We start from the raw sequence: 17593 nt of genomic DNA on the forward strand, positions 1-17593 counted from the left end.
GAGTGGTCCATCTGGAGGTGGTGACTGTGTCTGTGTGTCCTCAGAGGGTCAGGCCTAAGCCAGAGGGCCACCTGTTGGGTGTCTTATAAAGGGAACTCAGCAACAAGTAGGCGCTGGGATGGGTGAGCTTGGACATTTCTTCCACTCTGGTTGTCATTCGAAGCTCAGCCCAAAGGCCATTTCCCCACAAGACTTCTCGCTGTTGCCTCCCTCAGTCAGAATCAGCTGCTCCTTTCCCCGTGTCCTCAGTGAAGCTTTCTGAACTGTTTCACAGAGGTGCTATCTTCGTTTGACGTGCAACACATATTTATTAAGTATCTGCTGGGCTCGGGGATTACACAGGCAGATCCTGCTGCCCAGGAGCTCACGGTTGGGGCAGGTCCGCTACACTGTTCATGGGCCTGTTTATCAACCTCGATGGCTTAACACATGATCAGATCGTCTTCTTTCAGGTTTGACTCCAAAAGAATTGTTCAGCAGCTGCGAGCCTGTGGCGTTTTAGAAACCATTCGCATTAGTGCGCAGAGCTACCCTTCTCGGTACGTTGTCAGTTCCTTGTTTGGGGGGAAAAGTGCCCGACTTCAGGTCTGTGCTGAGATCCAAGGGAGGGGCTGCCGCGTTTTCATCAGATATGTTCATAAGATGTCCCTCTGTGCTGTGGGAAGGCCAGATGAACGAGCAGCATGTGAGACAGAGGCCACCGTCCCCACCCTCACACCCCACCCTCATCTCTGCACTAGTGAGGGTCGCCTGCCGCCTCCCTGGTGCCCCTGAGAAAGGGAGCTGGAGGGGGAGACAGCTGTCGGAGCGGAATGTTAACAGGAAGCATCCAGGGAGCATAACCATCCAGGTGTGCTCAGGTGAGGTGTGGGGGCAGAGGGTCAAAGGTCAGGGTCATTGTCCCCAGAACAGTGGTAGGTAAGCCCTTGGGGTCCACAGGCAGCATGCGTTTCCTCCGGCCCGCCTCCTTAGGTCTGCCTTGACTTTCCAGGTGGACGTATATCGAGTTCTACAGCCGCTTTGGGATCCTCATGACCAAGCAGGAGCTTTCATTCAGCGATAAAAAGGAGGTGTGCAAAGTGATTTTACACAGGCTCATCCAGGTCAGTCCTGCTCTCTCCTGGAACCACGGGCTCGCAGACACTGTCCTCATCTCTGGCTCTGGCTCAGGGCTGTAACTGTCGTGAATGCCTAAGCAGAAAGGAAACGTGCCCCGCGCGTCTGTGTGCTAAGGAGATCAGAGCAGACCTACTCATGGGGCATCATCTCCTGACAGCAGGAGACACCTTGAGGGACCCGAATTCAAACCCTGGCCTCCACCGCCACCATGTCCTCCTGTCCTGCTGTGTTCTCCCACAGCCTAGGGAGCTTCTGCGGGCCAAGCTTATGTTACACAGTCAGCTAGACGGTCGCTGAGCCGGGGGTTCCAGGCATGGCCCTCAGTGTGGACTTAGAGGTTTGCTGAAGCCATGACTTGTGACGGAAAAGGGGGGGGGAAGCAGTTATGATGGCCAGGAATGGGTGATGAAGAGAAGCCAAAGGAAGACAGAAACCAAGCCTTTCCAGGTGCCTCTGCTGTTCTGTGGAAACCACCTGTGAAAGGCTGGAGCTCCCCGGTAGCCCAGCCAACAATGCACACACTCCTTCCCACCCCACAGACGGATGCCTCACCCTCAAGTCCATTTCTTCCCCAGAAAGAAGCTTTAAACAAGGCAAAGTATAAACTTATAGGTCATAATCAAAGCTTTTCTGCTTTATGTCAAAGAGATGTCAGAATAACCATGTTGGTGGCATGTTTGGATCTCTAAACATCTTTTCCAAATACTAGAGAAAATCTGAAAGATTTTGTTTCTGATTATGTCATTTTTCTCTTCCAGGATTCTAATCAGTACCAGTTTGGTAAAACCAAAATTTTCTTCAGAGCAGGGCAAGTGGCTTATTTAGAGAAACTCCGGTTGGATAAACTGAGGCAGGGTTGTGTTGTGATACAAAAGCACATCCGTGGCTGGCTCCAGAGGAAAAAATTCCTCCGAGAGAGACAAGCGGCCCTGATCATCCAGCAGTACTTCCGGGGTCAGCAAACCGTGAGGTATGTTGGAACCAAGAAGACGTGTGCCATCATTTGGCTTTCTCCGCTGTCACCTCGGGGGGCGGGGCCTCCTTCCTCCTGGGACCCGGGTGCAGATGCGTCCCCCGAGGTGGCCGTGAGCCTCCAGGTGAGATGGGTGTGTCCTTGGGGGCAAGTGGTGCTGACTGCCTGCTGTCCCTACGTGGCAGAGGTGACAACCAGAACCCTGAAGAGAGGAAGCCCTGATCAGCCTGCTGCTGAAGAGGGTCAGAATTCCTGGTGAGACCAGGTAGAGGGGCTGGGCCGCTGGTCCATGGGAACTGAAAACACCTAAGGTGATCAAGGTCCAAGTGAAGCGTCAGAGTAAAGACATCAGTGTACCTTGCAGGTGGTGGGGCAAACCATGCCTGAGGGGACCATGGCAAGGCTCTGCCCGCAGGCACTAAGCCCCTGGGTGGGGCTGCCTGAGTGGAGGGCAGTTCCGCCGGCCACGCCCACCCCGCCCCTCCTTGAGTGCTCCCAGGAGGCCATGCTGGCCTGGCCAGCAAGACGGGCATCCCTCCTGGGCAGCATTTTGTGGTTCTGTGTCTGCCCTGCCTCCCTCCTTCACTTGCTCTGAGGGTAGTTGAGGGCGCAGGTGTTTAAGGGTCAGGCTGTGTGGCTCAGCCTCCCTTGTCCCAAGCTTGAGCCTGACAGCAGCATCTGGGCTTCTGCACGTGGCTGACACACCACAGCCTTCATCTCAGCACACCCCAAACTGGACTCGCCATTCCACCACCCTACCCCCACCCCAGCCCACTCTCCTCCCAGGCAACCATCTTACACAGAAACACAGCCAGCCTTGCCCTCCTGAGCCTCTGGTGTCAGTTAATAGTAGCAGTCTCCAGGGCAGGAAACTCCAGAGTTAGCTTCTTCCCCAAACTCATAGTCCCTTTCCGTTTGGGAATCACCGTGGCCTGGGATTCTATTCCCGCTTGCCTCTTGTGTCTGTCCCGTTCATTTCATTCCTGCGCCCCTGCCCTGGATGAGGCCTTCATCATTGTTTGCCTTTCACTCTACAGCACAGCCCTCTCCACCTGCTGCCTTTCTCTCCCATCTTCCTAAAGCAGGGCCTGCCCTGCTCCTGCCGTGAATGCCTCCAGGGGTCCCTGTTTCCCACAGAAGAGCACTCAGGTTTCAACATGGTATTCACGTTCCCCCATGGCCTGGATGCAGTTATAAGCATGGAAGCTCTGTGAGGACAGGGACCATACTTGTCTGGTTCCCACTGCATCCATACGTAAGACCCAGCACAGTGATTGTCACATAGTAGGTGTTCTATACGTACATACATACATATATATATATATATATATTTTTTAAATAACAAATTGTCCCCATCTATCTTTCTCACCTCACAGACTACCAGTTTTCTCCATGTGTCTTATATTCTAGCAATTCCAGACAAATTCCCTTTTTCTGAATATTTCAGGCACTGTTAGGCCTTCATGCCTTCACTGGTCCCTTAGTCTGAAATGCCTTTTCCAGCCTTCAGTGTCTACAGAAATCCTACTTTTCCATCCAGGCTGGCTGACATCTCAGCTCTTCCCAAGCAGAATGATATTTCAATAAGATCTCTCTTACAGATCTTTTAGTAGTTACTTTACTTTTCTTCTTCTCCCACTTGACCATTTCTAAGCCTGTCTGTTTCATGAGGTTGCAAACATTGAAGGTAAGAACTTTGTGTTCACCTCCAGGCCTTCAGATAGGTCCTTCAAAAAACTTTTTCTGTAAGGGGCTAATACTTGGGCTTCTGGGGTCATGTGGTTTCTCATGCAGCTGTTAAACTCTGCCTTTGTAACGTGAAATCAGTCATGGGCCATTTGTAATGAATAGTTAGTTGCAGCTGCATTCCAACAAAAGTTGACAATAGGTGGGAGGCTGCAGATTTGGCCCCAGGCCTTAGTTTTCCAACCCCTGATCTAGAGCCTCCAGCGTGATTTCCCACAAGAATGACTAGAGGAGTGAGTGAGTACAATGCCAAAGCACAGTTGTGTTGTGACGGTCTCTGTGGGTATGTGAGTGACAGTGGGGTGATCGGCCTGAATGTGAAGAGTGTGGCAGTTCCCACGTGGTGCCTCGTTCCTGGAACAGGTCCACAGTTCGGATCAGGGTGGAAAGGAGAGGTAATGACACTGATCTTGAGTAGACATCAGCATAAACCACTTACAGCATTTAATGTGTAGATTTGCAAAACATTTGAATATGCCTCAGTTAAGAGGTGTTGCACAAGCTTGCTGCTCTGGAGTAGGTGTCAGTGCCCTGTGGGTAACAGATTTACTCTATATTCTTTTAAACCAAGGAAAGCTGTTACCGCCACAGCCTTAAAAGAAGCGTGGGCAGCCATAATCATTCAGAAGTACTGTCGTGCGTATCTTGTCCGCAGTTTGTACCAACTGATTCGCGTGGCCGCCATCACCATCCAGGCCTACACCCGAGGATTCCTGGCGAGGAGGAGGTATCGAAAGGTGCGGCTTTCTGGGATGTGAATGTCTGTTCGTACATGTCCACTACAGGTGGGATTTGGTTATTGTTTCAAAAGTCTAGGTAGGAGAACATTTGCAAACGATGCTACTGATGGATTAATTTCCAAAATATGCAAAAGAACTCGTACAGCTTAATATCAAAAAAACAGCCCAATCAAAAAACGGGCAGAAGACGCAGATGGACATTTCACCACAGAAGACATACAGATGGCCAGTAGGCATGTGAAAAGATGCTCAACATTGCTAATCATTAGAGAAATGCAAATCAAAACTACAGTGAGGTATCACCTCACACCTGTCAGAATGGCCATCATTAAAAAGTCTACAAATAATAAATGCTGTAGAGGATGTGGAGAAAAAAGGAGCCCTCCTACACTGTTTGTGGGAATGTAAATTGGTGCAGCCACTATGGAGAACAGTATGGAGGTTCCTTAAAAAATTAAAAGTAGAGTTATCATATGATCCTTCAATCCCACTCCTGGGCATATATCCAGAGAAAACTCTAATTCGAAAAGATACGTGCATGCCTATGTTCATAGCAGTGCTATTTACAGTAGCTAAGCCATTGGAAGCAACCTAAATGTCCATCAGCAGAGGAATGGATAAAGAAGATGTGTGTGTATATGTGTGTGTGTGTGTGTGTGTGTGTGTGTGTATATGTATATGTATATATGTATATATACAATGGAATATTACACAGCCATAAAAAGGAATGCAGTAATGCCATTTGCAGCAACATGGATGGACCTCTAGATTATCATATTAAATGAAGTAAGTCAGACAGAGAAAGACAAATATCATATGACTTCAGTTATATGTGGAGTCTTTAAAAATGATACAAATAAACTTATTTACAAAACAGAAATAGACTCACAGACATAGAAAACAAACTTAGGGTTAGTTACCAAAGGGGATAGTGGGAGGTGGATAGATAAGACTTTGGGATTAACATATACACACTACTATATATAAAATAGATAAACAACAAGAACTTAACTGTATAGCACAGGGAACTATATACTCAATATCTTGTAATAACCTGTAATGGAAAAGAATCTGAAAAAGAATATATATATAGGTATAACTGAATCACTTTGCTGTACACTTGAAACTAACACAGCATTGTAAATAATTACAGTTATTTACAATGTAAATAATTGTAATTTACAACGTAAAAAAGAACTTGAAAAAAGATAGGTAATAGTGCTCTGTGGATTGATTACAAGAAATTCAAAATTTTACCCTGTAGGAATATTTTGGTAGTTATATCTCCCAACACTGGAAGAGTTGATGAGAAAAACAGTAGAGACCCAGTTTGCGTTTCACGAAATCTTGTTTTAAAGATGCTGGAGGAACACAAGGCTGTGATCCTTCAGAAGCATGCCCGGGCATGGCTGGCCAGACGCAGATTCCAAAATATCCGACGATTCGTGCTCAACATTCAGCTTACTTACAGAGTTCAACGTTTGCAGAAAAAGCTAGAAGACCAGGTAGGTGTTCCTAACGCACCTTTCACATGTACTTTTTCTCACAGATATATTTTGCTCTGGGCCGGTTCCTTAGCTGTGCTGTTGATGAACTTATTTTAAGGCAGGACAAGGAAAATTGAACATAAAGTTTTCTCTGCCATTTGAGCCACAACCTTGTCCCCTTTAGCGTGCATTGTGCAGCTGCATTATATGTTAACTAGATCCTCTTAGAAGACACAGGAATGCCTACCCACCCCCTCCTCCCCAAAAAAGCAGTTTCCTCCTGGTGCCAGCAAGGTAGCTGCTTAAGAGATAACTTTCCTTCCTTAATCCTGTAAAGGGTCACAGTGATCCACTACTTGTCTTGTTGGACTATGTAAACTGTCAATATATTACTTTGACGTATAGCCCTTTGTCTTAAAAACTTAAACTGTGCTTTGACCTCTAACAGGTGGAACAGTGCTCAGAGCTTTCTGAAAGATTGTCTCCTGGGTTATACTCCTCAGGTTGGCTTGAATAAAATACTTTATTTCTTTTCTAGATTGAATATTGATTAATTATTTTTTTTTGTCAACACTGTTAAGATTTATGCCCATGTTAGGAGCTTCAAACAGCTTACATGGACCAACTGAGCTAGGAGACAGAAGCGCACTGTGAAGGGCTGATACATATGGTTGTGTAGGTTGCACACTGCACAAGGGCACCTGCCCAAGAGAGCAAGTGGGGCTGAAATCCTGTCTGGCTTCACTTGCCAGCCCATGTATCTTGGTATAAAGCTGTACTGCCTTGAGGCATGGGTGCCTTTTTCTAATTTGCACAAAGATGCTACCTGCATGCCAAGCCATGCTCCCTCAGAGCTGCACTGGCCCAGAGAAGTTGCCGTTTTCTAACTTGCCCAAAGGTCTATGTGGTCTAGCTACAGCCCTGCCAAGTTTGGGAAGATTCCCCATACCATTCTCTTTGATAGGAAAAAACTTCATATACCCTCAGCCAGTGGGAGAGAGCTGTGGAATATGCAGTGTCCAGTTCTATGAAACTTACTCCTGCATCTGTCTCAAATAATACTGAGATTCTCCTACAATAAACTAATAAAAAAAGCATGTGTCCAAAAAAAAAAAAAAAAACTTAGCCCTAGGGGTCGTTGGTGAATGGATGAATGTGCAGACAAGAAACTGTAGGTTTTGATAAAGTTCCCCCTCCTTGTGCTGTTGTGCAGCAGGCCTGCATGTTATATAGTTTGTGGAGAACAGCATTGAAAAACAGCCCTGGCCAAGTGGGAGCAGGGCCCGTGGGAGTGTCCACACACCCTGAGCTCCTTTCTAGGTGTTCATATGCTTAGGGCTGCCATAACAAGCCAGTACAGACTGGGCGGCTTAAACAACAGACATTTATTTTCTCACAGTGCTGGAGGCCGAAAGTCCAAGATCAAGGTGTTGGCAGCGTTGGTCTCTCCCGAGGGGTTTCTCCTTAGCTTACACATGGTCTTCCTCTCCCTGTGTCTTCACATCATCTTCCCTCTGTGTGTGTCTGGGTCCTAATCTCTTCTCATAAGGACACCAGTCATACTGGATTAGGGCCCACCTGTATGACCTCGTTTTACCTTAATTACATCTTTAAAGACCCAATCTCTAAATACAGTGACGTTCTGAGGTACTGGTGGTTAGCACTTCAACATGTGGATTTGGGGGGATGGAGGGGACACAGCTCAGCCCACCACATTAGGGCTGTCCTGGAGCTCCAGGGTTGCACTAAAAGAGCCACCCGCTCAGGAAGGCATTTGCCTAACTAGCTCTGCATCCCTATTTCACTAGGTTGAAGGTGCTCATACATGCCATTGGAATGATAACTGGGGTCAGTGTAAAGAAACCTCCGATTTAGATGAGAAGTTGTGAGGAGCAAATGGAACAGCTTCTTTATATTTGTTAAACCCCTAAGTATAGGATGTTTCTTTCCTCTAGAACAGAGAGAACCATGGGCTGGTGGAAAAGCTGACCAGCCTGGCTGCTCTTCAGGCCGGTGACGTGGAGAAGATTCAGAAACTGGAATCAGAGCTGGACAGAGCAGCCACCCACAGGCAGAATTATGAGGAGAAGGGGAGGAGGTACAAGGCTTCCGTGGAAGAGGTCTGTGCCTGTGGGCGTAGGCTGTGAGTCGTGCCGTGAAAGAGATCACAGTGCAGCACTTTCCCACAGAGTAGACTTCTGCAGAGCAAATCAGATTTTGCCATTGGCTTCCATTACCGAAGAGAGCCTGCATCCTAGGGGAGGGGAAATCTGAGGCCTGGAGTCCAGGGTGGGGGGGCAGAAGAGGAGGCTAATGCTTCAAGAAGCACAATATAAGGTTTCCTCTTCCTTCCCACGTCTGTAAAGTGATGAAGGGCCTGAGAAAGAGCCCTGGTCAGATGCTTCCCTCTCTTCCAGCATGACCTTGATCTCCTGTCACCTGTCCACCTGGTGTGCATCCTGGAAGCATCGTCCCCAGAGCAGCAGTGCAAAGCATGGGCAGGTTTTCGTCTCTGTGGTGTCGTAAAAAGAGCAGTAGACAGAAAAACCAGATATCCCAGGCTCAAATCTTCTCTGGGCAACCTTGGACAAGTCACTTACCCTCTCTGAATTTTGGTTTCCTCATAACAAAAAGGGACTGACAGAATTATTGTGAAGATAAAATTGTCAGATAAAATCATTTAACCAAGTGACTGTCATAGAGCCCTGCAAAAGCGTGAACTGCGGTCCTCCAAGCAGGTGGGCTTCATTACCATCCGTTCTGCACCTTCTGAGGTGCCACAGCACCCACCGTAGTGGCAGTCTGGAGCCCCAGGGCATCCCTTAGCCCTCCCCACGACCAGATGCCTGGCTGCACCAACACGGCTGCTGGCATCCCCCTCACTGCCAGTCACCAGCCGTCAGCACCCAGGGGCCCCCAGCTGCCAGCCCAGCAGGCACTTGACAAGAGAACTTCGGTCGTGATCACACATCCTTCCTGAGTCTCTAAGTGTGAATCCATTTTATATCATAAATTTCTTATATTAAATATATAAATACCCTGGCCAAGAAAAAGACAGAGAAGTTTCCTTGACTTTGGGAAGACCTTGGGTTTGGTTCTTTCTCCTTGATTTCAGCCATTTCTGGGCGAGGCTGGGAACTAGTGTCTGTTGAAGTCACATGGAGCCCTTGCACGTGGAGCTAAACACAACGTCTTGGTGGGCTGGTGCCGGCTGTTACCTATGGATGGGAGCCGAGACCAAAAAATACTAATTTAAAAATATACAGGCAGTGGTGACAAAACTCAAAGCGAGGTTTTCAAAAAAGCATTTTTTTCTTCCCTTTGCTAGACATTGGCAAAGCTTCAGAAGCGTAATTCAGAATTGGAAATACAAAAAGAACAAATACAGCTGAAGCTTCAAGAGAAGACTGAGGAGTTGAAAGGTAAAGCCCAAGGTGACCCGACACACATTCACCCGTTCACAAGTCCAGTCATTCAGGAAATAGGTACTGGGTGGGAACTGAGTTTCAGGCTGGACCAGGAGGCTCTGGCATAATGAGAAAACTTTCACTCCACAGAGGATAACTTTATTTAAATCGTGGCAGCTGTACCCTACAGATTCATCCGGTTTATTTCCATCTTTTGTCGGAGCACGGCCGTCCCTGTCTCAGAACCTCCTGAGCCATTTACAAAGTACCGATGGGTGGGCCGTCAGCCTGGAGCTGTGATATCAGAAGATGGGGTGGGGGAGTATCAGTGGGTGGTGGTGGCAGGTATGGTTCAGAGTCTGTATTTTTTTTTTTTCTTTGCGGTACGCGGGCCTCTCACTGTTGTGGCCCCTCCCATTGCGGAGCACAGCCTCCAGACGCGCAGGCCCCACGGCCATGGCTCACAGGCCCAGCCACTCCGCGGCATGTGGGATCTTCCTGGACAGGGGCACGAACCCGTGTCCCCTGCATCGGTAGGCGGACTCTCAACCACTGCACCACTAGGGAAGCCCCAGAGTCTGTATTTTTTTAAACCTTGTAGTCATTCTGATACATTGTCCAGGGCAGTGTTGGGATAATGTTTGTGGCTTACCAAGGATTTGCACTCAGATTTCAGCTCTGTCCAAGTTACTTAGTCTAAGTGGTACCCAGGTCCTCTGCCACTGTCCTGGCCCTGAACAAAGGGCCCTGCTTAGCACTGAGCTACATTAGCCCTGAGCTGTCAGATGCAGGCCCTAGGGACCAGCAGTAACACTTTCCTTTGGAGTGTGGAGCAGCCATCCTTAGCCTAGCTCTGTCCATCTGTACTTGTCCGACCCAAATTCTAATTGCAGGCCCTTGCTAAATCCCAGAAAAGGCAGCAGGAACATGAGCCTAGTGGTTCCTCACCAGGTAGTTTAAATCACCACACTGGATTATCTGTCGTGTCCAGGAGCTATTCCTTAAGCTCCAGCATGGGGGCAAGAGTGCAAGGGTTCAGGCCTGGGGATCTAGCACACCCCTTAGGCCCAGCTGTTGGTGGATGTGCCAGCATCTGGAGCAGCACTAAGCCCTGGGGGTTCAGGTCAGAGTGCAGGAGAAGCACATGTCGGGAGGAGGAAGTAAACATCCTGAGACCTGGCCAGCAGAGCAGGCAGGGTGTTCAGGTGATGCCCAGGATGAGCATAACCTCCTGCTGCAGATACTGTGTGCCCTGCACCCTGTCTCTAAGGGCTGATGATGTGGGTGCTGGGGCCCACGTACGTGGCAGTGATGGACAGGAAGAGGTTAGAGGTCTGTGAGAAAACTTGAACCTGAATTAGGTAAGGGCTTTTTAATTACAATCCATTCCTCTTGAGTGTTTGTCCTTCTTTCTAACTTCTTTAAGTGGAATTTCCCACAAAAAATTTTAAATTCCCACAAGTATATCCTGAAAATTATATTCTTGACAGCATTGACATGTTTGGGTGGGTAATTTTATAGCTCCTTCTAAAAAGTGCCTGAAAGCTTTCACACCCCATGTTTATAAACTGCTTATCCCGTGGGTCTCCCTACACATGGCAAACTGAGTTTTACAAAAGCACCAACTTCCACTTACTCTTGTGACGTGGGACTCAAGGATATTATCGAATGCTGTTTCCCCTTTTTGAGATTCCACCTTGGGCAAAATCTCATTGCTTTGGGGAAGAAAGTCCCATTTGGGCAGCCTCTTTAGCCCATTTGCAAATAGCCCAAGGTGGTAAACACCAGAATTGAAGTCAGTTCTGTGAATGAATTAAACACTTAAATTATACCAAATACGGTATCTTCGAAATTAAAGCTTAAGCATTTTCCCTAGTATTTTCTGGCTGACTCATGACATTCTGAAGCAGTCATTTTGATTCAGGGACATTTTACACTGCATTAGACAAACTATTAAACTGTTGGCTTTTTTTTATTTTTTAAATACAAAGTCATGTGGAGGATTACTCTTGTCACCTCATCCCTGGGCTCCCCTCTGGGGCAGGACTCAGAAATGAGGTAGAACTCAAGGACGAGGTGTCAGCTAAGCACATATCAGGCTGTCAGGCTTTGATGGGCTGCATCTGTTAATCCTGTTCCCATTCTGAAGGGCACCTGTTGTGTGTGGACACATTGGGAACGTGGAGCTGTCCTAACCAGAGACTGTCTTGAACCCCAGTGATTGTTTCCCAGTGGTCAGGTAGGTGTCCACTTAACCTACACTTTGTGTTAGATTCTTGTATTGTATTTAAAGGCAACAGTGGCTTTTTAGACTTCCTCCTCCCCACATGAAGACAGACACTTTATTATTTTCTTGGTTATCATGAATGAGTGATTCTCCACCAAGGCCCTTTTGTTCACACACCCCCCACCCCCCGCCAGGGGACATTTGGTAAAGTCTGGAGACATTTTTGGTGTCACAGCTAGAGCAGAGGTGCTACTGACCTCCAGTGGGTAGAAGCCAGGGACGCCAGTCAACATCCTGCAATGAGCAGGATGGCCCCCTCTCCACAGCAAAGAATTATCTAGCCCGAAGCATCAATAGTGCTGAGATTGAGAACCCCTATCATAAATTGATCATCTTCTTCCCAAAGGGTTTCTATTTATTTTTAATAATAATATTTATTGTCTCAAAGCCAACGTATCTATTTTAATAAAGCAAATGGTATTCAGACCAATAAAAGTACTCTGAGTGAAACTATTTATAGATTCCAACACAACAGATTTGTGAGGGTTATTATTTTGAAACCCCCTTATCTATTTCAAACTTATAAAAAATGACAATTATAGGGCTTCGCTGGTGGCGCAGTGGTTGAGAGTCCGCCTGCCGATGCAGGGGACACGGGTTCGTGCCCCGGTCCGGGAAGATCCCACATGCCGCGTAGCGGCTGGGCCTGTGAGCCATGGCCGCTGAACCTGCGCGTCTGGAGCCTGTGCTCCACAACGGGAGAGGCCACAACAGTGAGAGGCCCGCGTACCGCAAAAAAAAAAAAAAGACAATTATACTCTCATCTTAAGTCCCATTAATCATAAATATCACATGATTGTTCTTACATTCTCACTTTCTTAAATGTGACATGAAACAATCAAGGCATTGCTTTGCGGACACATTTCAAAGAGCATTCATTCTCTTTCACAGAAAAAATGGACAGCCTCACCAAACAGCTCTTTGCTGATGTGCAGAAAGAAGAACGACAGAGAATGTATGAAACCTCATTTGCCTTAAAGCCACTGCTTTTTTCTCTCTGCTGTTTTCTGTTTTGCTTCTCAGCTTGCAGGTAGCAGATCACAGATACAGGAGAGCAGGGTGTGAATATTTTTAGGAAGTGAGAGATTGAGCTTTGTGAGAGCTAAGTCCCCAGTGTGCACCTCTCAGACACTGCACAGGTTCTGGAGTTGTGGGCACAGTGGACCTTTATTGCCAAGACAGTGAGAAGTTCAGAGACTGCCACCTCTTCACCTTCCATCAAGTCCAAGAATGAAAATTATTGCCTCATAAATAAACCTCCCTTCCTTCCCCTCACCCCCCACATTTTATCTGTAAAGTTGACTCTTGTCTCAGACAGTAAGGTGTGTAACCCACCTCACAAAAATTAAGGCAGGTCCCATGAGCTTGTACTGTACCAGCCCTGCCTTTCCTGTCTCACTGTCAAATCCTTTGCTAAGGTCTGGAGGCTCCAGTCTGTGCCCCCCTCTCTTAAGAAGTCAACTCACAGGTTTTTAGATCTCCAGGTAGGGATTCATGGCAGGGTGTTGGGGAGAGATGGAACATTCTTGCATATCTCTGTCCAAGGCTAGAAGGCACAGGGCTGCCTGGGTGGCAGGATATACAACTTCCCTGTGAAGTTAGTTAGCAGGAGAACCTGGGTCTGGATGAAGGGGGCAGGATGCTAAGCAGTTAGGGGAAGGGAGTGTCACTGAAAATCTCCAAGAGTTAACAGATACATAGAGTGTTTCATGATCCTACATCAGTTGTTTTTTTTGATGTATCGTTGATTTATAATATTAGTTTCATGTGTATAACATAGTGATTCAAAATTTTTATACATTGTACTCCATTTATAGTTATTATAAGATATTAGCTAATATTCCCTGTGTTATATAATATATCCTTTAGCTTATTTATTTTATACATAGTAGTTTGTACCTCTTAATCCCCTACCCCTTTCTTGCCCCTCCACCTTCCCTGTCCCCACTGGTAGCCACTAGTTTGTTCTCTGTGAGTCTGTTTCTGTTTTGCTACATTCATTCATTTGTTTTATTTTTTAGATTCCACATATAAGTGATAACACACAGTATTTGTCTTTCTCTGTCTGACTTATTTCACTAAGGTATTATACCCTCCAGTTTCATCCATGTTGTTGCAAATGGAAAATTTTCTTTTTTTTATGGCTGAGTAATATTCCATTGTATACATATGCCACATCTTCTTTATCCATTCATTTGTTGATGGACACTTAGGACGCTTCCATATCTTGGCTATTGTAAATAGTGCTGCTGTGAACATTGGCGTGCATGTATCCTTGTGAATTAATGTTTTCATTTTCTTCGGATATATACCTAGGACTGCAATTGCTGGGTCATACTTACATCAGTTTTTAAATAGGGATAGTTAACTCTTTACCTTGAAAAGTCTGTTTTTCAGTGAACTCTAAACTCTAGGATAGAGGAGCTCAGCTGTTGGCATCTGCTAGTGTTCTGGGGCCACTTAGGAGTGATCATTTCAAGCAGGGGCTTAGAGAGCCAGCCTGAGGCCAAGTCACTTTGACCCCTTTGCAGTCCTCATCAGCCCTCACCTGCAGCTCCTTTTGGTCCCTGGGCAGCTGACTGGGGAAGACTTGGTCCTGTCACAACCCTTGAGAGGCTCAGAGGTGCCACAGTCAGTGGACACACTTCTGCTCAGTTTAGGCTACACGTCTGAGATTCTCTTTACGTAAGATTTCTGGTTGCAGTTTGCTTCATCAAATGTATTTTCCTGGCCTCTTAGGAGCACTGTAGTTTTTTTTTTTAATCTGAAAACAAAGTTTAAAAGTTTGTTAATACCTGTAAGAAGAAATGAAACAAAAACCTATTGGGAATATGACTCTCTTCCTCAGGATTTTCCCCTTTCTGCTATAAAAGCAAGTCATAAAATGGACTGAGTTGACAGCCCAGCAAGTGGGAAGATGATTTCTTAAACTCACAGAGCTCCTAGGATGGCTTCAATTCCGACTGGGCCCCTGTGAGCTGTGTAGGGCTGGTCTAGGCTCTGTATCTCTCTCGGTTATCTTTCTTGGGCTCAATTGAGCAGTCATCGTACAAGGAATTGGCTTTCTGTGGCCTTTTGGGCACCTGGGTTTGCTGCAGTTTATTCTAAAATGATTGAAGAGCTGAACCCTTTCACATATTAAATGGCTATTAATTTAACAACAATTTAACTGTTTAGGACTAAATATTAACTTGTTTAGGACTAAGCCAAACTGGTCCAAGGATCCTTGGTTCGAGGCAGGGTACAGGACTTAGCAGAATGTGCCACGGTCTTTTCTGAGTGAAGTGGCCCCTTTAGGGGACCACGGGGAACCGGGGCGGCTTGGGGGATACACGACCCCAGCAAGCATTGAGTCTTTACATTTAGCCTCCCTCTCCTGTGCGTCCTCGGAGTGACCCCTGTAGAGCCACACTTCTCTGATCAGAAGGTGTAAGAAGCTGCCTTAACCTAAGGGGACAGAAAGCAGTCTGCTAAACAGAAGACCATTGTCCTCACAATAGGTCTTAACTTGGCTCTTCCTTTCTGAAGGAAAAGCCTCTTATTTTCCAAATGATCTGTAGTTCTACTTCAGGGTAAAAGCCTTTAGAGACGGTTCAAAATTTTCTTTTGCTGCTTAGACTTCTTGAAAAAAGTTTTGAACTGAAAATGCAAGACTATGAGAAGCAGATCCGGTTTTTGAAAGAAGAAATGGAAGCTCTCAAAGATGAGAAAATGCAACTGCAGCATCAGCTGGAGGGAGAGCGGGCCACCTCTGATGGCCTGAAAGGGGAGGTGGCCCGGCTGAGCAAGCAGGCAAAGGTAGGAGCTGCTCACTCCCCCACAAGCTCTTTGGCTGACTCCTCTGACCTGCATGAGAGGGAGGAACTTCACATCCCTGCAGGGTCAGCTGACAGTACCCATGTGAGGGCAGAAAGCCAAAGGACCCCAGTTCCTCCAATCCTTCCAAGTATAAACCCCCCCGCTGCCTTTGACTTAGCAATACTGTTTTTTTATGTTTTAAAAGTCAGCTTTCTAACTTTGTAAAAATTACATTTACATAAAGTTCAAGTATGTTGACCCAGAGAATACTTCCATATTAAATTATAAATTGATGTGAACCCCTGTTATATAATCCATCACGTTGTATATCTGTTAATACTGGTATTAAAATTAAATGCCCATATCAGAATCTTCCATTTAAAAGTGTTATCAGATAATCTACACAAGCAGTGGTCCATGCCTGGACGATCAAGGTTTAACTAAATTCCTTCCCCATTGGAAAATACAAACCTGTTTGTCCCTCCATTCTTCAAGGCAGACCATTTTAGTGTAAGGTTGGAAAGCTTTTAAGCTTCCACTAGATATGTGAGACACATGTTAGTAGAATAATTGTTATGATTACACAAATATCCTCTGTAATCATCAAGGAGTACCCGTGCATAGTTTAGAAGATGTGTCATGGAATCATACCTGGGTTGCCTCTGAATTTCTTAGCAGAACTGCCAGTATTCTCTGGGCCCTAGTTTCCTGTTGTTTGAAAGTAGTAGATTGGACTGTGGAATCTGGAAGGACCACATATGCCTATGAGTCCTACATTCTTAGCAGCCACATAAGACTGATGTCAATCCGGGAGTCACGTCATCTGGCTGCAGTCTATATCTTGGGAAATCATGTGGCTGCCCTTGGAGTACGGCACCAATATTTGTCACTCGTTTCCTCTTTGGTAGCTAAAACTATGATCCACACTCTCCAATGTGGTATATTAAGGAGATTAGTCTGATTTTCAAAGAAAATAAACCCATTGTCATCATGATACATGTTATAATGAGCCGGTAAGTAAATACAGATAGGACTTGGAACATTTACTGAAACATTACCAAGAGTTGGGCTTGAGGGTGGATAGTCCTGGGTCCCCTGTCAGCTGTCCATGTGACCCTGAACGTGCCGTGTAACGCTTATGCAGCTTCAGTTTTCTGATCTATAAAAGGTCATTCTACTCACCTTATAGGCCTGTTACAAGGATGAGGTCGTGTATGTAAAATGATCAGTAAATGCCAACTTGATCTGCCTTTTCACCCCCTGTGGAAACAAGAGCTTTAACCTTTAAAACACTTAGGCTAACTGAGAAAATACCCAGGAAGGGTTATTCACCTCTGAACAGCTCCCATAGCTGCAAAAGCACAAACCTGAGCTCACAGGTGAACAGAGGCAGAATCCAGCCTCTTCCCCACAGCCAGAGCTGCCCCTCTTGGGCCCGGGTCACGCCCTCACTGCCAACTCCAGACCTCCAGGGCATGCCCTGCCCCTGCCGCCGGGCCACATCTAAACGTAGCTGGAGCCCAGACCCTTGACTTTGCCCACTTCCTTGCATCCAAGATTTCATCATACAGTGAGAGAGAACTTAGCCCCTGTGCTTGACTTCTCGCAGCTCCTTCCCCTCTCCCTCCCCTCCCCAAGCTTGTAGTAAGTACTTATTTTTTCCCTTTTTATAGTAGGGAAGCTAATTCTATTGCTACAACCAAGTACCTCTGGGAAGCACAGTATTTTAGATAGTTAAACAAGGTTTTAAGGCCAAGCTTTATGGGCAGTGATGGTTTAACAAGATTTTAACTGAGAAACTGCAGTTAGGACAACTTGCATAGATAAATAAAACAGTAATAGTGTTCCCTTTGCCTGATGTAAATCATGATAGCTGTTTTTTCTTCACCTGGTTCCATCATTGCTGGGATTCAGACAGTCTCTGAGTTTGAAAAGGAGATAGAGCTACTTCAGACACAGAAGATAGACGTGGAAAAACATGTGCAGTCCCAGAAACGGGAAATGAGAGGTAACGAAAATACGAGTCACTGAGTCCA

The 17593-nt window shown here is 46.3% G+C and overlaps 1 protein-coding gene across 1 annotated transcript in view; it reads left to right on the forward strand.

Annotated features, from left to right (window-relative positions):
- MYO5C (myosin VC) overlaps positions 1-17593 on the forward strand; it is a 91100-nt gene that overhangs the window by 35726 nt on the left and 37781 nt on the right. Inside the window, exons 14-23 of the mRNA XM_060095298.1 lie at positions 453-539; positions 992-1103; positions 1878-2089; positions 4410-4575; positions 5937-6083; positions 8021-8185; positions 9394-9487; positions 12651-12714; positions 15377-15557; positions 17472-17565. Coding sequence (XP_059951281.1) covers positions 453-539; positions 992-1103; positions 1878-2089; positions 4410-4575; positions 5937-6083; positions 8021-8185; positions 9394-9487; positions 12651-12714; positions 15377-15557; positions 17472-17565 — 1322 coding nt within the window. The remainder of the gene's footprint in view (positions 1-452; positions 540-991; positions 1104-1877; positions 2090-4409; positions 4576-5936; positions 6084-8020; positions 8186-9393; positions 9488-12650; positions 12715-15376; positions 15558-17471; positions 17566-17593) is intronic.

This window comes from Mesoplodon densirostris, chromosome 4, assembly GCF_025265405.1.
Source record: "Mesoplodon densirostris isolate mMesDen1 chromosome 4, mMesDen1 primary haplotype, whole genome shotgun sequence".
Classification (NCBI taxonomy): domain Eukaryota; kingdom Metazoa; phylum Chordata; class Mammalia; order Artiodactyla; family Ziphiidae; genus Mesoplodon; species Mesoplodon densirostris.